Below are 19,503 nucleotides of genomic sequence, written 5' to 3' on the forward strand. Positions count from 1 at the left end.
ATGGAGCAGGTGGCTGTGGGTGCCGTGGCTCAGTCTCAGTGGCACACAGGCAGTGCTGACCAAGAGGGCACGTGGTAGGCAGGGAGCACGTGTTGTGGCATTCATCACCATACCTCAGTGTCTAGAAGGCACCACAAAGTGGAGAGGCACTCAAAATATTTGTGAAGGAAAGAAGGAAAGCAAAGAGGAGGGAGGGAGAAAGAAGGGGGAGAGGGAGGGAGGGGAGTCATCCCTACCCAGGGAGATAGGTCTCGCATGTCAGGTAGCCAAAGTCGGAGCCGTCACAGTCCTCCACACCCTCATGCCGGTGACCATCTCCACAGTAGGCACGGTGACAGCCTGAGGGGACATAAGGAGGTGCAGTCCTGAGAAGGAGCAGAGGCGATAGGCTTGCCTCAGCTTGTAAGGACCATGCGGCCCAAGGGATCCAACCTAAGTGCTGCACCCCTTAAAGAACTGACCTCCATTAAGCTTCACACTCCTCCAGGGACTGCCCACAGGCTCTGGTCCCACAGCGATGTGCCATGGGACAAGAAGAAGGAGACCCTGGCTCCGGCCCCGCCTCACCACTTACTAGCTGAGGGGTGGGGAGACTCCAGGTCGTTATCTGCAAAACTGGGACACTGACATGACCTCCACCTCATAAAGCCAGTGTGGGGGTCCCGGGGGTGAGGGTTGGGAGACTGCTGAGCCCCAGTGAGGGTGCATGGTGACTCTCATCTGTCAACAGAGAGCTTCTGCGTGACACTGGTGAGCCCAGCCTTGTGTCCCTGGGGAGCCACATGATCTTCAGCAAAGACCTCTGCTCTCACACGATGGGAGGGTGTTGGAGTATGGATCCCAGCGTTGTTTTCACAGGGCAGGGACAGTCCATTAGTTCCTTCCTACTGTGAGAGCTCCTAGTTGACACTGTGCACCAGAGGCAGAAGGGACTCTGGGCAGGGCCAGCCTTCTAGGGGATGCCATCCCTGGAGCTGTCGGGAGACAGTTCGGCCACACTGAGACAGTCAGCAGCATCTCCCGCCACCCACTCTGCCCTGTCATCCTTCCCCTGAACTTTTTTTTTTTTTTTTTTTTGAGACAGGGTCTCACTCTGTTTCCCAGCCTGGAGTGCAGTGGTGCAATCGCAGTTCACTGCAGCCTTGAACCCCTGGGCTCAAATCATCCTCCCACCTCACCCTCCTAAGCAGCTGGGACTACAAGTGCGCACCACCAGGCCTGGCTAATTTTTTTAATTTTTATTTTTTTTTGTAGAGATTGGGTCTTGCTCTGTTGCCCAGGCTGGTCTTGAACTCCTGGGCTCAAGTGATCCTCCAACCTCAGCTTCCCAAAGTGTTGAGATTACAGGCATGAGCCACTGTGCCCAGCCTCCCCTGAGCTTCTTGAGAGCAAGGACCATGACTTTGCATCCACACATCCAGCCCTGAGCCCCAGCCTGGATCTTTAGAGCAGGGGCTTAAACCACAAGCCCTAAATGAATTCAGTGAACGGTGGTTGAACCCTTACTATATCCAGATAATCTCTGCACATGTTAGCTCACAGGATCTCTAGGGACTTGAGCAGCCAGCACATCATACCCATTTTACAGGCAAGGAAAGTGAGGCTCAGAGCTGTAAATTGCCCCCCATTACCCCACCCACCATGTGGCCTCTGCCTTGAGCCTGAGGGTGGTTGGTGTTTCTCAGGGCCTGCATTCAACCTCTGTTGACTCTAAAGCTCCTGCTTTCCACCACACCTCCTGGTTTTGTTACTTGATTAAAAAAAAAAAAAAAACCAAACAAACAAAAGCAAGCCCTCCAGAGCCTGCTGCCTACCAGTTAAGGCAGCAGCCCACGAGGCTGACAGCAGCTCTGGCTGGCCCAGCTTCCCCTATGGAGGGCTTTGCTACTAGAGCTCTACCTGGTAAATGAGCCCTCATTCAGATTCTTGGCCTCTCCCTTTTGCCTTTCACTCCTCCATGCAAAGTGAGAGCCCATCACCTTTATCTTCTGCACCTGTAACATGGGTTTTGCTAAGACGTAGGACTGGGAGGACCTGGTGGCTACATTTTGAGATAAAGAAGGCCTAACCGGGGGCAGGATCCTTGACATCCACCCCTGGTGAGGTGCTTGGGTGGTGGAAGAGTTAATATTTGGGCTGAAACTGGGGCAGCAGGGACTGGGGTGGGTGGCACAAGGTGGCCTGGGTATACCCTTCTCTGGCTCTAGAAAGGTCCCAAAGCACCACAGCTGGTGTCCAGGGCTGGCCCTGAGTCCCACCCCCCTGCTGTTCAGGCCTCAGGTCCTCCTGGTCTGGGCCTCACTCACGGATGCAGTCGTCACCCACATCGCTGTTACCGTCGTCACACTCCTCCCCTGGCTGCAGGAGCCCATCCCCACAGGTGCCGCGCTGGTCTGCAGTGTAATCCACAGGGTAGAAAGGGGTCAGCTGGCCAAAGAAGCACACAGCATTAACTGGAGCATGGCATACCCAGGCAGCCGCAGGCAGGGAGGTCATTGGTTTTGGTCCGAAGGCACTGCTGGGGGGCATGCCTTAACTTCCTCCCAGGGGTGGGAAAGGTACTCCTTTCCTGTTGCCCAGAGCTCTGTAGCTGGTTAAATGTTGGGTCAGATCAAGACAGCAACCTGGCACGCAGGGATGTGGAGACCATCTGGAACCCTGGCTCAGAGAGGGGCTTCTATTTGGGAGTCAGGGTGGGGGAATGGAGGGCTGCTCAGAGAGAGTTTGAGGGAGGATGCTCAGCCCTCCCATGCAGACAGACTGTAGAAAGCCCTCCCCAGGCCCAGTGGGGTGGCCTTCCCTTCCTTTAATGGATGCATCTCTCTCCTGGGAAGGGAGTACGTCCTGAGGTGATGGCCTGGGGGTACCTGGATGGGGAGCCAGCCAAGGCTGTCCTTGAAGTACAGAGATCTCTGGTCTCTGCGGAAGGCAATGGCGTTTTGGGTGTTCAGCCTCTCAAGCTCCTCCTGGTTGTTGACCACAAAAATCTGCCAGAGAACACACTGGTGAGGATTCCAGAAAACACTTCTGTAGGGGGCAGGGAAAAAGCTGGAGGAGGAAACAGAATCTCTATCCTTGGGCTGCTCAACAGTGGGAAGAGGGGTTTGCACACTACACTCTAGCATTCCTTCTGAAGTGAGAGGAGTGTCTTGATTCCCTCACCTTCTCAATCCAGTTCCTAATGTCTGAGTTTGAAACTAAAATATTCACTCGGATTTAACTTTTTTTTCTTTTTTTTTTTTTTTTTTTGAGATGGAGTCTCACACGGTTGCCCAGGCTGGAGTGAAGTAGCGCCATCTCGGCTCATTGCAACCTCTGCCTCCCGGGTTCAAGCAATTCTCCTGCCTCAGCCTCTCGAGTAGGTGGGATTACAGGTGTGCACCACAATGCCTGGCTAACTTTCGTATTTTTAGTAGAGATAGGGTTTCGCCATGTTGGCCAGGCTGGTCGCGAGCTCCTGACCTCAAGGTGATCCACCCACCTCGGCCTCCCAAAGTTCTGGGATTACAGGCATGAGCCACCGCGCCCGGCCTCGGATTTAACATTTTTAAATATTTAAAATGTTCCCAAGACTTAAGTTAAAAGGCAATGCCATATAGTCAAGTAATTTGACATCTGGAAGTGACTCTTTAAATTATCCTACCCAAAGATATTCTTTACAGCATTATTTACATTAGTAAAAAGCTTGGGGGTGGCCAATAAGCAATAGGTTGGTTAAACACCAACACTGGTTAAGTAAATTGTAGCACAGCCACACTAGATGGATGATTATGATGAACTGATGTCCAAGGTTTACTTCAAAATAATACAACAGAGAATGGGCAGGAGTGAGTAGCCATAAAGAGAAAACAAGGACACAGGCTCGCCATGAGTTGATCATTATTAAAGTTGGGTGAAGGGTACGTAGGGGTTCATTACACTATTTGTTCTGCTTTTATATGTATTTGAAATTTTCCCTAATAAAAAGTTTAAAATGTTATTTATAGAGTGTGGAAACACGGCAGGATTTCAACTAAGATAACAAAGTATAACTTTTTTTTTTTTTTGAGACAGAGTCTCGCTCTGTTGCCCAGGCTGGAGTGCAGTGGCGCTATCTCAGCTCACTGCAATCTCCGCCTCCTGGGTTCAAGCAATTCTCCCGCCTCAGCCTCCCAAGTAGCTGAGACAACAGGCATGCACCACCGTGCCCGGCTAATTTTTTTAATATATTTTTTAGTAGAGATGGGGTTTCACTATATCGGCCAGGCTGATCTCGAACTCCTGACCTTATAATCCACCCACCTTGGCCTCCCAAAGTGCTGGGATTACAGGCATAAGCCACCGTGCCCGGCCAAAAGTACATTTTTATACAATATAATCTCAACCATATAAAAGTTAGATTTTAATAAGACAAAGAAAATACCCCAAAATGGACTCACAATCAAATGGACAATTTGGTTTTCCTCTTGATTTTCTCATATTTTCCAATTTCCTATAATGAGGGTGTACTCAGAGTCGTGAAAAAAAGTTAGTTTTACTGAAAGGATTTTACAAAGCCCCATAAGGATCAGGTGAGAGGTCCTCACGGATAACCACCCCAGACTTCTCCCAGAAAGCCTTACCACAGGAACTCGCGGGGAACTGGGCCCATACACAGATTCCCCGTAGGAAGGGTTATTCACATTCATAGTGGGTCCACAAAGACATCTTCCTGGAGGCCCGGGAAATCCTCTTTCCCCTTTGGGTCCCATTATAAGTTGTCCTAGGAAGCAACAGACTGCTGTGTTACTAGAGCCAAGGAAGAGAAGACCAAACAACCAGGGAGATGTGAGCGACCTTTGCAACAGAAAAAAGGTTAAAGTCCACAGCATTTCAGGGTATGCCTGAGGGAGAGGTTCAAAGAGATGCTTTTGATCCAAGACATGGAGGAGCTAAGGTAAGAAAAATAGCTGGTAGGCGATAGTCTCCCCCTCCTTCCTGCCTTGAAGACAGGCAAGATGTCTGGTGTTGCAGCAGCCATGTTGCAACCAGGAAGTCACAAGCATGAGAAGATAAGCCAACATGCAGGAAAGACGAAAGGCTCATGGGGCCTGGGGCCCTGACAGTGACAGTCAGAGGCTGAATCAAAGCCAGCTACTGCCTGCCTCTGGATTTCTTTATTGGAGAAAAACAATACCCTATTTGTTTAGACCATTATTAACAGAGGGCTTCTTGCCGACAAACACATTATTGACTGTTAACTTTTATTGTTTTAAAAAACTTTTGTTTTTCTTATATATAGAATTTTTTTTTTTTGAGATGGAGTCTTGCTCTGTTGCCCAGGCTGGAGTGCAGTGGCACGATCTTGGCTCACTACAACCTTTGCCTCCCAGGTTCAAGTGAGTCTCCTGCCTCATGTAGCTGGGATTACAGGTGTGTGCCACCACACCAGGCTAATTTTTGTATTTTTAGTAGAGACAGGGTTTTGCCATGTTGGCCAGGCTGGTCTCGATCTCCTGACCTCAAGTAATCCGCCCACCTCAGCCTCCCAAAGTGCTGGGATTACAGGCGTGAGCCGCCACACCCAGCCAATGTAGGATCTTTACAGAGGAATTTCTGGATGTGGGTTTCTTTCATTTCTTCTGGAAGAAAATAGAACATTAGTATATGCTCTGCCCATTTACCCTCCCCTGGTGCTGAAGAAGTGAGGACATGTCTTGAAAAGATATGATCAGAAAGTGTACTCCCTAGCAATGTGGAAGAACTGAGGGTAGTACCTTGGTTTTTAAAGGCTCTGATACCCAGGATACACCTCAGACCAATTCCATCAAGAGTTCTGAAAACTGAACTGAATCTAGGCAGCATCCACACTTTTATTTATTTATTAAAAAAATTTTTTTACCACTTTAGCATAAGGCATCCTTTTTTTTTTTTTTTTTTTTTTTTGGAGACGGAGCCTCACTCTGTCGCCCAGGGTGAAGTGCAGTGGTGTAATCTCAGCTCACTGCAACCTCCGCCTCTCAGGTTCAAGTGATTCTCCTGCCTCAACCTCCTGAGTAGCTGGGACTACAGGCACGTGCCATCATGTTTGGCTAATTTTTGTGTTTTTAGCAGAGACAGGGTTTCACTCTGTTGGCCAGGCTGGTCTTGAACTCCTGACCTCAAGTGATCCACCTGCCTTGGCCTCCCAAAGTGCTGGGATTACAGGTGTGAGCTGCCGCGCCTGGTCAGGCATCCATATTTTATTATTATTATTATTATTATTATTATTATTATTATTATACTTTAAGTTTTAGGGTACATGTGCACAATGTGCAGGTTAGTTACATATGTATACATGTGCTAGGCATCCATATTTTTAAAAGCTCTCAAGATGATTCCAATTTGCCCCAAGGTTGAGAACTGGGCCATTCCCCTGCCAGATCATCCTCCCTTCATCCTCCATCCCTCCCCAGCTGCCTCTCAACTCCCTTCTGATCTGGGTTCAAACATCACTTCTTGAAGGAAGACTTTTTGAATCCTCAGACTCTGTCATGTATACCTGGGATACAATTTCATGGTTTCCTATGCCTTTCTTCACAGCACTTCTCTTTGTGATTCTATATATTGTGAGATTATTCCATCAAGGTTGATCTCCAGTAGAATGTCACTCCACAAGGACAGGGCTAGTGCCTGTTTTCATCCACCAGGGCTTACACAAAGTAGGGGCATGGAAAGTGTTTGATGATCGAATGAATGAATGCAGACTAATTGGAGAGAAAAAGTCTTCGGAAGAGGGTAAAAGTCACATTCTGGCTGGCAGAAAAGCACCAGAACAAAAGCCATCTAACAGGAAGTGAGGAAAGAGAAAAAAAGATGGGGACTGAGAAGAGAAATAGGTAAGGATCCCTTCTTCTGGGAAAATAGCGAGGGGTGGGTTTGGAGGCCAGCCAGTCATTGGTGTCAGGCAGTATGACATCTGGGGCAGCCAGGGGCTGGGAACACAGTTCACAGATCCAGAAGGGCAGGAAATAAAATGACCCCAGGGGAGAGATCTGGCCAGGACCCCAGGGAAACCACTGCAGCCGGAGGAGACTGAACCTTCCTGAGCAGGTTGACAGGTATTCGTACAATCAGAATGCTGACAGCATGAGGGGAAGGGCGCTGTGCCAACATCTCATCCTAAGTTATGGTTGTTTGTTCTAACAAGAAATACAAATATAATTCTGTAGGAAGAGCTCCAGTCTGTGTTCTGATATTTTCAGAAGAGCCCAGAGAGACAGGGAATCCACCAGGCTAGGAATATTCTGGGTAATTAAGCACTTGGGGAAATTGAAGTGGAAAAGCTCTGTGACCAAGAATATGAGGGTGGCATTGGAACAGCCTTCCAGAAGGCTCTGTGACCCCAACAACTCCTCCAGAACCATGGCCTGAGAGACAGTCAGGAGTTTGTCCCATTAGCTGCTGATGAATGGTGAGGCTGAGATTTGAATTCATGTTTTACTTAACACTATGCTGTTCAAAAGACAAATGTCCAAGAATACTGATGCTCTCAGGAAGCTGGCAATTCCCAGGTACCACGTTGATTCACTTATACTCTGTCTGGGTACAGGAAGGACTCAGCCAAATTTGTAATTTGATTATTGCAAATTACATCCTAAAGGCATTTTGCCTTTATTCCCTCCCCACCTCTTAGCCCCTCTTACCCTCTAACTCGGATAAGTACAAAGCTCTCACCCTTTCCACCTCCCCCAGCACCATCTGGTCCCACAGAGCTGGGCACCAGAAACCAAGGTCACCTCCCAACAGGATGTGGCAGGGAGCCTGCTGCCACCACTGCAGTTTCCCTGCAGCTTCCTCCCAGTTGCTGCAGGGCATCTGTTACCCCCGCCTGTTTTCTGCCAGGCTATACTAAAGGACTCAGCAACCTGAACTTCCCCACCCTGACCTCTGGGAGATCATGTCTCAGCTGGGTTTCATCCCCACCCCCTGCAGCCAGAGGACCTGGCTCTCCATCTTTTCCCAGGCAGGCTCCCACTTCCATTGGCTGCCTCAGTGGAAAAGGATCAGGAGAGGGGGATCTAGGAGAAGGCAGAGGAACCAGCACAACAACCTCTAGGGCCGCCTGGCTGACACTCACCGATTCTGGACCAGGGTGGCCCCTAGTCACTGCTGTGACCTTGCAGGCATCACTTCTCTTTGAGGTTCAAGATTCTTTTCTCTAAGCGGAGGGTAGGACTAGACCAGGGGAGTTTTAACCTGTGGTCTACAGAGGCCAGGGCTATCTCACAATGGCGCTGGGACAGGGGTTCTGGAACCCTGGGAAACAGGGTGCAAAACCTTGGATGTAGGTATATACAGTTTCTTCCCCCCCGAGAGGGGGTTTGGGACTTTCATCAGACTGTCAAAGGTAGTGTCAGGAACCAATTTGGGGGGCCTAGTCCAACTCTGGATGATTATCCAACTGGTCCCAGGCACAGGGATAACTTATTTATTTATTTATTTATTTATTTTTGAGATGGAGTCTTACTCTGTCGCCCAGGCGGGAGTGCAGTAGCGAGATCTCGGCTCACTGTAACCTCCGCCTCCCGGGTTCAAGTGATTCTCCTGTCTCAGCCTCCTGAGTAGCTGGGATTACAGGTGCCCGCTACCATGCCCGGCTAATTTTTTTATTTTTAGTAGAGATGGGGGTTTCACCATGTTGGCCAGGCTGGTCTCAAACTTCTGACCTCAAGTGATCCGTCCACCTCGGCCTCCCCAAGTGCTAGGATTACAGGCGTAAGCCACCGTGCCCGGCTGAATATCTCTTTTTAACTCCTTCCTTGCCCTCTCTCCCCACCCCTCCAATATTTTCCAAAGAGCAGGATTATTTATTGCCCCATCTTCTCTTTTCCTTCTTCAGCCCGCTCACTCAGGAAGGCTCCTCAGAAAGGAAGTGGCTCAAAGGACGGAATGGGGGGCGGGGGCATCAATCCAAAGAGATGGCCCCACCCTGCTTGGCTCCTAAGGAGATGAACTGTGAACCCACAGAACCCCTGCCTGGGAGCCCCTGCAGGAAGCAGCCCTGTCCACCCACATACCAGGTGCCACTGGGGATGTGAAGCTGACTCAGCCGCCTACCTCGCCCTCAAGGACCTAGTGGGAAGATGAAACACATCTGCAGAAACGTTACCAATGGAGAGGCCATAACAGAGAGGCAATGACCAGGGCTCAGGGGAGGGTGATCCATCCTGTTAGGGGCCAAGGAAGGCCTTACTGAAGAGAGCTTCAAAGGAACAGAGAATTTTGTTGGATGGGCAGAAGGTGAGAGGAGTGCCATGTAAGGTCATGTGGACCCAGAGAGACCACAGGAATAGCTCCAGCTCCACAGACGGCAAGGTGTCCTCTGAAGGGTAGAGGGCAGGGCGTGATTGGGCAGAGGCTGGGGTAGTCAAGGGAGAGGGAGGTGGGCATAGTGGGTGGAAGAGAGGGAGGTGGAAGACCAGGGAGAAAAAGTATGACTCTGCGGGGCCTGCTAAGAGGACAGGATTGCAATACACCGAAGACAGACAAGACAAGAGAAACAGCAGGCACCAAGAAGCTGCTGACAGCTCCGGCCTAGCCCTTCTCATCCATCCCCTAGCCCCAAGAGGGAACCAGACAAGTCAGGTGAGGGCTGGCCTTTACAAAGAGATAAACACAGTGAGACCATTAAGATCCCAGTCCGCTAAGGACCTCCTACACATCCCACATCCACCCATCCCATGCCCCTGGACTACTCCTCAGTTTTTTTTGTTTTTTTTTTTGTTTTTTTTTTTTGAGATGGAGTCTTGCTCTGTCACCCAGGCTGGAGTGCAGTGACTCGATCTCGGCTCACTGCAAGCTCCGCCTCCCGGGTTCATGCCATTCTCCTGCCTCAGCCTCCCATGTAGCTGGGACTACAGGCGCCCGCCACTACGCCCGGCTAATTTTTTGTATTTTTAGTAGAGACGGGGTTTCACTGTGTTAGCCAGGATGGTCTCAATCTCCTGACCTCATGATCTGCCCACCTCGGCCTCCCAAAGTGCTGGGATTACAGGTGTGAGCCACTGCGCCTGGCCTACTCCTCAGTTTTGTGAGCCCCTAGGTACCCCAGGGGCCAAGAGAGTCCCTTCTGAAGGCACAACTCAGGCCAAGCTCTCAGTCTCCGCGGTTGGTAGCTCATAGTTATGGGGCTCCAGGGGGACATCATGCCTTCCAGAACCAAGGAGGAAGAGGACTCATTGAAAGGACCCCCATTCAGATCATCCAGCCAATTCCAGAAATGAATTATGGAGTGTGGGCACGTGGCCTGGGCTGCATCTCAAATCTGATTCCCCTAACAACATGGAAACAGGTGCAGCAAACATAAGTTATTACCCATACTAATCAGTGTTTGTTCTCCCAGTATTTCCTTCCTCCTCTCCCTATTTCAAGGAGGTAGCAAGAGTTTGTGCTTTCTTGCCCTTGCTAAAAGCAGGTACTATTGGAAACAAACTTTTCTTTCTGCCTTCTGTTCTCTGAAGGGCAAAGCTCCTAATTGGGGTGCTGGTATATGAGGAGAATGAGGAAGGAGGGGGTCAGGGATGGAAGAGGAGAGACCTCCCTAGACATGGACAGGAGAGGGACCCCTTGTATCCTGAGGAAGAGACAGGTCTCAGAAAGAATGGTTGTGGGGTGCTCCTTGGAAAGTTGAACTGTGGGGACCAGGACTCCCAGCCTTGAAAATGTTCTGATACCCACGTATGGCATGAGAACAGCAGCCACCAGGTATCTGTGGACCACAGGGACTTGGACAACAAGTCTATTTCTATTTCTACTCTATTTCAGAGGTGAATGGAGTAGACCAAAGGTTGGAGGGACCTTCCCTGACATTTTTCTGCCATAATTCACCAGGATCTTTGCCCAACTTATTTGTGGTTGTTGGAGGAGTAGTGAAAATCCTAATAATGCCTTAATTAATTTATTTGGCATCCTAGTAGGTTGGACTCTCAGAGCCAGATTTAACTTAGTTTAAAGGATCTAACAAAATATGACATTTCTTGCCCATCCCATGATGTGGTTGCAAATATAGTTCCATAAACACAGGAGGAGGGGGAATACACTGTGGAATTGTAAATGCCTTCATTTTCTTAAGAAAAAAGTTGGAATAAAAATTGTTTGGATTCCTTTTGTATAACTGAAGACAAAAAATGTTGCAGTCAACAAATGATCTTCTTGATACTGTCTTTATACAGTTGATGTGCTGTGAAAGCCCCTACTATGAGCTGACAAGGGAACGAAATAAAGGGCTTAGCTAATAAAATTGAATGAGGTAAAAGAGGAAGCAACAGCTGGGTGTGGTGGCTCACGCCTGTATTCCCAGCACTTTGGGAGGCTGAGGTGGGCGGATCACGAGGTCAGGAGTTCCAGACCAGCCTGACCAACATGGTGAAACCCCATCTCTACTAAAAATACAAGAATTAGCCAGGCGTGGTGGCAGGCACCTGTAATCCCATCTACTCAGGAGGCTGAGGCAGGAGAATCACTTGAACCCGGGAGGTGGAGGTTGCAGTGAGCCAAGATCGCACCACTGCACTCCAACCTGGGTGACAGAGCAAGGCTCTGTCTTGAAAACAAACATACAAGGAAGCAGTGTATCTATGCCCTCCTCAATAACAGACTTTATATTTTTATTTATTTATTTATTTATTTTGAGACAGAGTCTCGCTCTGTCACCCAGGCTGGAGTGCAGTTGCGCGATCTCGACTCACTGCAAGCTCCGCCTCCCAGGTTCATGCCGTTCTCCTGACTCAGCCTCCCAAGTAGCTGGGACTATAGGCGCCCGCCACCACGCCCGGCTAATTTTTTGTATTTTTAGTAGAGATGGGGTTTCACCGTGTTAGCCAGGATGGTCTCAATCTCCTGATCTCGTGATCTGCCCACCTCGGCCTCCCAAAGTGCTGGGATTACAGGCGTGACCCACCGCGCCCGGCCAACTTTTTATTTTTTTATTTTATTTTAGTAATTTCTTTCTACATCTTTTTTTTTTTTTTTTTTTTTTTTTTTTTGGAGACAGAGTTTCGAGATGGCACAATTTCAGCTCATTGCAACCTCCGCCTCCCAGGTTCAAGTGATTCTTCTGCCTCAGCCTCAGAGTAGCTGGGATTACAGCCGCGTGCCACCATGCCAGGCTAATTTTTGTATTTTTGTATTTTAGCAAAAACAGAATGGTTTTTGCCATGGTTGACCAGGCTGGTTTCAAACTCCTGACCTCAAGTGATCTGCCCGTCTCGGCCTCCCAAAGTGCTGAAATAACAGGCGTGAGCCACCCATGCCCAGCCTCTTTCTCTAGCTATTGCAAACAAATAAGGACTCTTTTATAACACTGTAAATTGGAAAAACCTGCAATGTCACCTTTACTTCTAGGTTTAAGAGAATTGCTTGGAGCCATGACACTTTTATCTAGAAAAAGGTATTAGTTGATGAAATATGTTCCTGTTATTTTTCACTTAAGGTATAAATGACATCATTAATGTGCTTTTTTTCTGTCCTCTATTTGTTCTTCAGAATGCTAAAACAAATTCAGAATGGCATTTATCTCTCTTGCATAAAAGTTGAATGAGCTAAATCGTGGAGAAATTACAAAGATATTGGAGTGTCTCTGGTAGTTTCTAACTTGAAACACAAGGCATCTCTGCTGGCATCCCCTTGTGCCCTCTCTGGGAGGCTGGCCAGTACTGCAACAGTGGATCAAGTGAAGCAGTGTAGCTCTTACCTGCAGGTGGGGGGCCTGGGGGCCCTGGACGGCCAGGTTGACCAGAAGGCCCAGGCTTGCCGGGTGGGCCCATAACTCCACTATCCCCTTTTTGTCCCTGACAGAGAGAAAGGCAGAGCCTGTTATGAAAGCATGACATAGCAAGCTTCCCGCCCCATTTATCACCAAATCAGAGATCACCTTGCACTTAAGGAGCAAGAGCCCAGTGGGAGATGCGGCTCCAGAGGTCTTGACCATCAAGCTCTTAATAAGCTTAGGGCAAGTGACATTTGAGATAGTGATGGCTACAAGTTTGTAGACCTTAGTTCTTGCTCTGTCCTACAAATGTGGCACATGGCAGCTGAAAGAAACCAGTCAAATCTACTCTAGGCCCTGGGCAGATGAGGAAATGGAGGCCTAGAAATGAGCTATTTTCACTCATTGGCTTCCCGTTGCACTCAGGATAAAGACTTAGCTCTTTACTGCAGCCTGCGAAGCCTTGCATGGCTAGGCTTTCCAGCTTCATTCCAGCCTTTTGGCCTTTTTGGTCTTCAAGGGCACCATGTCTATTATCCCCCTTCTCAAGACCCTTCTCTCTGCCCCAAAATCTCTTCCTTCCCCCTAGCCTAGTTAACTGTCACTCACCCTTTGGCTCTCAGCTCAAATGCCCTATGGCAAAGCCTTCCCTGACCTTCCTGGATGGAGTCAGTTCACCCCACCATAAGCTCTCATAACTCAGCCTGTTTCCTTCATGGCATTTATCCCAGATCATAGCATATGGATTATTTGTGTGGTCATTTCATTGATGTCTCCCCATGAGACATACACTCCCTATGGGCTGGAATCTGTCTAGCTCACCTCCTTTCCCCAGATGAAATGAGGGAGGACAAAGATGCTAGAAACACAATGGTAGGCAGCTTTGCTGATCTGTAAATCCAGAGGTTTCACCTTGACCTTGAGACTCCGGGTAACTCACGTCATTGCTTTGTACCTCAGTTTTGTCATCTTTAAAATGAGGCCAGTAAATTTACACCCACATAGGTCTGTGAAACTAACAAAGATCTCAGAGGTGAAAATGTGGTTTGCACAGAACGAAGAGCTATGTGGGGCAAGCCAATTATCACAGCAACTGGCTTGGTTCCATCTGTTTCACGTAGTTAAACAAGTCTTGGTTTATTAAAAAGGGCACATCTGTGGCTACAGCCGTTCCACATGGATTGTCCTCTTTTCTGCCTATTCTGGGAGTATCAAGAGCAAAGACTGGGCTCTTTGTTCTCCCTCAGGGTTGCTCTTAGGAGTCACCCCAAAACCAAGGCTGGTGCATGCTATTGACTCTTCCCCTGAGCAATTTGCTAATTGTCTGCTCTTGCCTCAGGCCTAATCAGAGCAGTGATTGACACCTGACATTTTTGACCTGGTTCTTCTTACTACACTTGCGCCTTGGCAGGCTTGCCCACCTGATGAAATGTAATCTTCCTCAAATCTGGGGAGCAGGCAGGCTTGGGACTCCTTTCCAGCCACAACGGTGACAGGTGACCTGCTGCCTTGTCCACATGGCACTGGGGGCCGTCTTGGTAATGTGCAAGGAGTTCTTGAACTCTGAATATGGGATCCGTGAGGTCAGAGTTTATTTCTGATTCCATGTTTATGGAGGGAGTTCTTAAGCCTCAGCCTAGCTGAAGCATTCCCTGCAGTAACCAAGCTGGGTCTCAGGATGGCAAAGGAAGTCACACATCTTAATATAGCCACAGTTCAGTCTTGTTTTTCTAACGGCCATGTCAGCTGGCTCTGAGCACAGGAAGTGCCAAAGCTTGAAGGAGCTAGAAATGCTCCTTCATTCTGACACCAGCAGTAATGGAATATTCCGCTTATCCGCCATCGCTCAGAATGAGCCACGTCTCTATCAGCAGGACTCACTGAGTAGAGCTTTCCAGGAAAGGCATTCTTTATTCCTTATTTGCCACAAAGTTGGGTGATCTCTCTCAAGGAAATTGTTTCTCAGTTACTGAAGTTTTTTGTTTTTTTTTTTTGAGAGATGGAGTCTTGCTCTGTCGCCCAGGCTGGAGTGCAGTGGCGTGATCTTAGCTCACTGCAACATCTGCCTCCTGCGTTCAAGTGACTCCTGCCTCAGTTTCCCAAGTAGCTGGGACTAGAGGTGTGTGCCACCATGCCCAGCTAATTTTTGTATTTTTTAGTAGAGGTGGGATGTCACTATATGTTGGCCAGGCTGGTCTCGAACTCCTGACCTCAGGTGATCCGCCTGCCTCGGCCTCCCAAAGTGCTGGGATTACAGGCATGAGTCGCCACGCCCGGCTGAGAAGATTTTTATAATAAAGTCAACAGCTGCTTTCCTGGGCTTGCCTGAAGGCAAGTCCTGAAGCATGAAGGTAGCTGAGAGAAGAAGTCATGTGGGGAAAGTTGGTCTCAATTCAACTCTCTGGATTCTAATCCTGGCTTTGAAGCTGACTTCATGGAGGGGTCTTGGGCAAGCAACTCCACCTCCCTGGCCCTCAGCTTCCTTGAGAATAACCTGAGGAGACTGGATTAAGTGGTCTCTGTAATCCTTCTGGCACAGAAATTACTATCTGAAATTCCTTCTGAATTTCTGATTTTTGGCTTTGGATTGACTTAACAATAACTTTCAGAGACTCTCAGCACTGCTGGCCAACAAACAAAGAGTATGTAAGACTATGCTGGGAGATTAATTCATGATAAAAATAAATACCACATCAGGCTTCTAAGGCTAACAATTCGTTATCTCCCAACTGGAACGACCCCAACACCGAGGGTTTGCAGCACCCTCGGGTTGTTCACAATGTCTTGTCGAAAGCTTGGGCTCTTTTCTCTAACTTCTCTGAGCTCCCAGATGTGGTTTTGGTGTAGCTTTTATGATTCCAACGGAATTAGTCTCAGCAGGCTCAAGAAATGGCCTTCCTGGCTTTGGTTATTGCCAGGAACTAGGAAAAGGCAAACACTGCCCAAGACAGAAGGAAGCCAGGAAGCTTCTGGAACCCCAAGCTTAAAATATTATGAATGGAAATCATTAGGAGGGGATAAAGTGATACAAGAAAAGATTTCTCCCCCATATTTTTCCTTTTTTATCTGAGCCTACTTTTAAGAAATTGGTATCTGTGGCATCGTTGTGAAACCATGACCATGCTACCCATGATCAAAGTTTGAAAACTGGACTGGATGATTGTAACTTCGAAAGTTACTGTGCACTCTAAATTTTCCAGGTTGGAGCCTGTGTTCTTTCTAAATTGATTGGGAAAAGACCAGAATTGGCTTCATAGTGTTATTATGGTTCTGAAACCTGGCTGCACATTAAAATCACATGGAGCTTAAAAAAAAATAACCAAACCCATGCTGAAAGCTCATTCCAGGTCAATTATATTATGGTCTTTGGAAAATAAGGCCTAGGCACTGGGGATGAGGAGTGGCAAGCTTGGAACTACAACCATTGCACCTGATGTGGGAGATCTGTACATCTGTATTTACTCACCGGCCCCACCCCCAGGTGATCTTGATGTAAGATTAAGTTTGTGGGCCACAGATATAGCCTAAGGAAATAAGTAAAAGAATGGAAAAAGCTTCCATCCAAAGATGTTTACCTCTCAGGATTATATATGAGACAGCTAAGGCTGTCTCTAGAGCAGTCATGTCACATCACATGGCTTAACACAAGAGCCTGCTGACCGGGGGAGTTCAGAATGAACAACTGCCTTAAGCATGTTAATAAACCCAAGAAAAAAGGTCACTTACAAATTAGAGGCCTGGGTAGGGAAAAACCACCCTATTGTTGAGACCCAGAAGACCTCTCAACAGCAGGAAAATATCTAGGCTCATTTTTAAAACTTCATTTGTGTCTGGGACATTGAAGCATAAAATAGGTTTTCTGGGTAAATGACCATATCTGCCTTCCATTCCTAGCTGCTTTGGTTAAGACAGACTTATTTTTATGAACCAAATATCCACTCTTGCTTCTGGCCTTGGCACAGTTCACATGGAGCATCCTATCCCATCCACTTCAAACTATGGCTAGCCTAGAGATGCCAGCAGCTTCTGGAAGTGGTGCTGCTCCCGTCTGCTAGCCCAGAGGATGCTGGAGTCAAGGTCTACAGAGTATCTCTGATTAACGCCACCTGCCTGCCACTCCACACACTGCCAGGTCAGGAAGTTCTGACCTCAGGCGGGTGGTAAGCCCTGGGATCCTTACCTGCTTGCCTCGTTTTCCTGGTCTTCCTGTGGGTCCTCGGTGTCCTGCTATCCCAGGTTCACCTTTTGGACCCATTTCACCCTGGAAAGAAGGAAAGAGAAGCAAGAGAGGACTTAGGGCATGTGGAGTGGGCACATCTACACAGGTCTAGCCAGTCATTGGCTACGAGGGCAGTCTACTTGATCATTCCGAATCTATGCCAACTGGGCTGCCCTGCAAGGTTAGGAGAGTGATGAAGTCATGAGAAAGGCAGACATGTCTTTCAAGGAAGAGGAGGGAAGGAAGAAGGTAATTCTGAGTGGGTTATCTGTTACCTGAGAGGGACAGGTGTGGAGCAGCACACATTTTGATGGCCAAATAGAAGAGACAAATCATCACCCAGAACAGGCAGTGAGAGGCTGGGGCATCCAGCACAGCGTGCCTGTGCTAATTACTACAAGCTGTCTTGGAAAACGCTTTCCTTCTAGTTGGAATTTTATGTTGTGTTTTCTTACGTGCTGTTTTTAGCACAAATTCAAATCTGGAGGTTTTTAAATGATTGGACACTGTTTTGCCAGCTGTCATCTTTGGGAAGTTTCTACTCATTTAACGACTCTTGCTTAGGATTATGTGCTTGCCCACTCTTAGTAAGCATTGGTTTGAGTTCCAGCTCACTTCCATTTGATTTAGATGAAAGTTCTTTTGTGGGGAGAGATGTTCCAAACATATGTTCACATCTTCAATATAATTATTGAAAAAGGCATGGAGAACAATGGAAACAATATTCCTGTTTGTAAAGCTCTATGTTGAACTATCAAAACCCAATGTACCCATTGCAGAATTTCATAGTTTAAGGCCAATATTTCACAAAACTCATTTCTCCATCTTAGTTTCTCTCCTTCTTCCCCATTTTCTTCTACATGGATTCCAGCCCCACTTACTATTTCTTTGGGTCAGCCCACAGGGCGCTTCATTCCTATCTCCAGTAACCCCCAACAGCCCAGAATGCACAGCCAACAAGAAAAATTTAGCAATAGCAACCATGAGTGTTAGTCAGCAGCCAGTGCCCATGAAGAACTGCCCAGCCACTCAGAGAGAACAAAAAACACCCAGGCACTTTTTCACATGGCGGTCAGAGGAGGTATAACACAATGGAAAATTCCAGGGAACACCTGTATATGGAAAGGATCAGACATAAAGCTCTGAAATTATCTGTCAGCTCAGCCAATGTGTCCCTACCCAAGCCACCAATGTCTTGTTTCACCAAGAATTGTCCTTAAATCTGTTATTTCTTTCCAACCCATACATCCTTCAACATTCTCTAGGGAATGGGAGCGTGTGAGAGGATAGGACGGATGCCGCATGCCATGGAGATGCTTGCAGTTTTTCCCTGGCTGTTTTAGAGAGGCTCAGGGATGTCTTTATGGCTGGGAGAAAACAGCAGCACAAGCAGCATTTTTTTTTTTTTCAGGGATTGTCAGAAGGAAGTGTGGCCCTTCTCTACATTAGCTTGAAGCAGTCAGGAATTTCTTGATCTAATTTCTCTCCCAAGACCTAATTATGGTCATCATATCAGCTCTGTCTTAAAACAGCCTGTCATAAAAGGGGAAGACAACTCTTCAGATGGGAAGTCTAGTAAATGGTGCAGAGGACAGAGAAGCTGCCATACTTAATTTTACAGTAATTTATTATTCTTTGACGTTCACTGTTGCCCTGAATGAAAAGCTAATCTAAATATTTTTAAGTAAAACTGTTTTTTCTCTTTTAACACTTCCTTTAATTTGCTTATATAATTAATCTATTCTTTTAACCCAACACCCTACCTAGGGTAGCAGAGTGTAGTTTCTGACAGCTTAAGGTAGTGATATAATAAATTAATGCATGTTGATTGAAAATATTTAAACACTTTCCACTGACTAGAAAAGGTAAGATAAAAATTGTTTTAGTTTGGTAAATAAAACTTTAAGGTGAACTTTTAAAAATTAAAAATACTAAAAAAGCATCCCCTTTGCATGTTTGAAGAACATGATGGTTTGAGACCTATTTTAAAATAACAATTTCCAATGTCAATGTCTTATGGCATGAGGAGCCAAAATGATGTTAGCTTAGGAGCTGTTCCAAATGGCCACGTATGCCCTTTTCTCTCTTTATTCTCTGACATTCCCCCTCAACTACCCTTGTTCTTCTTCCCCAACCCTAACCCTCGGTAAAAGTTTCAAAAAATATGTTGGTCAACAGTCACCTTCACAATTTTTGTCATCTCTATATACTACTGTTTTGCTATTTACTGAATATTTTTCTTTCTTTCTCTCTCTCTCTTTCTTCACTTCTTTCTTTTCTTTTCTTTTCTTTTTTTTCAGAGACATGGTCTTTCTCTGCGCCCAGGCTGGAGAGCAGTGGCATAATCTCGGCTCACTGCAGCCTCAATCACCTGGGCTCAAGCAATTCTCCCACCTCAGCCTCCTGAGTTGCTGGGACTATAGGCATGTGCCACCATGACCTGCTAATTTTTTTTTTTTTTAGAGATGAGATAGTACTATATTGCCCAAGCTGAGTATTTTTTTCTTTAAGTTATCTGAAATGGACCCTTTTTTATTAAGCCTTATCCCAAGCAAGATATCCATTAAATATTTAACTA

The 19,503-nt window shown here is 47.2% G+C and overlaps 1 protein-coding gene across 8 annotated transcripts in view; it reads right to left on the reverse strand.

The window, feature by feature from the left end:
• Window positions 1-19,503, reverse strand: part of COLQ (collagen like tail subunit of asymmetric acetylcholinesterase) — a 104,924-nt gene that overhangs the window by 3,460 nt on the left and 81,961 nt on the right. For 4 of the 8 annotated variants that reach the window (XM_055381106.2, XM_004033679.5, XM_055381111.2 and 1 more), the window contains exons 11-16: window positions 16,887-16,967; window positions 12,692-12,788; window positions 4,602-4,741; window positions 2,868-2,987; window positions 2,307-2,427; window positions 237-339 (exon numbers count right to left, since the gene is read on the reverse strand). In XM_055381106.2, the coding sequence (XP_055237081.1) occupies window positions 237-339; window positions 2,307-2,427; window positions 2,868-2,987; window positions 4,602-4,741; window positions 12,692-12,788; window positions 16,887-16,967 (662 nt within the window). The other 4 variants (XM_019023453.4, XM_055381108.2, XM_055381107.2 and 1 more) reach the window with 4 other exon arrangements.

The sequence above is a fragment of the Gorilla gorilla genome, chromosome 2 (genome assembly GCF_029281585.2).
Source record: "Gorilla gorilla gorilla isolate KB3781 chromosome 2, NHGRI_mGorGor1-v2.1_pri, whole genome shotgun sequence".
Lineage (NCBI taxonomy): Eukaryota > Metazoa > Chordata > Mammalia > Primates > Hominidae > Gorilla > Gorilla gorilla.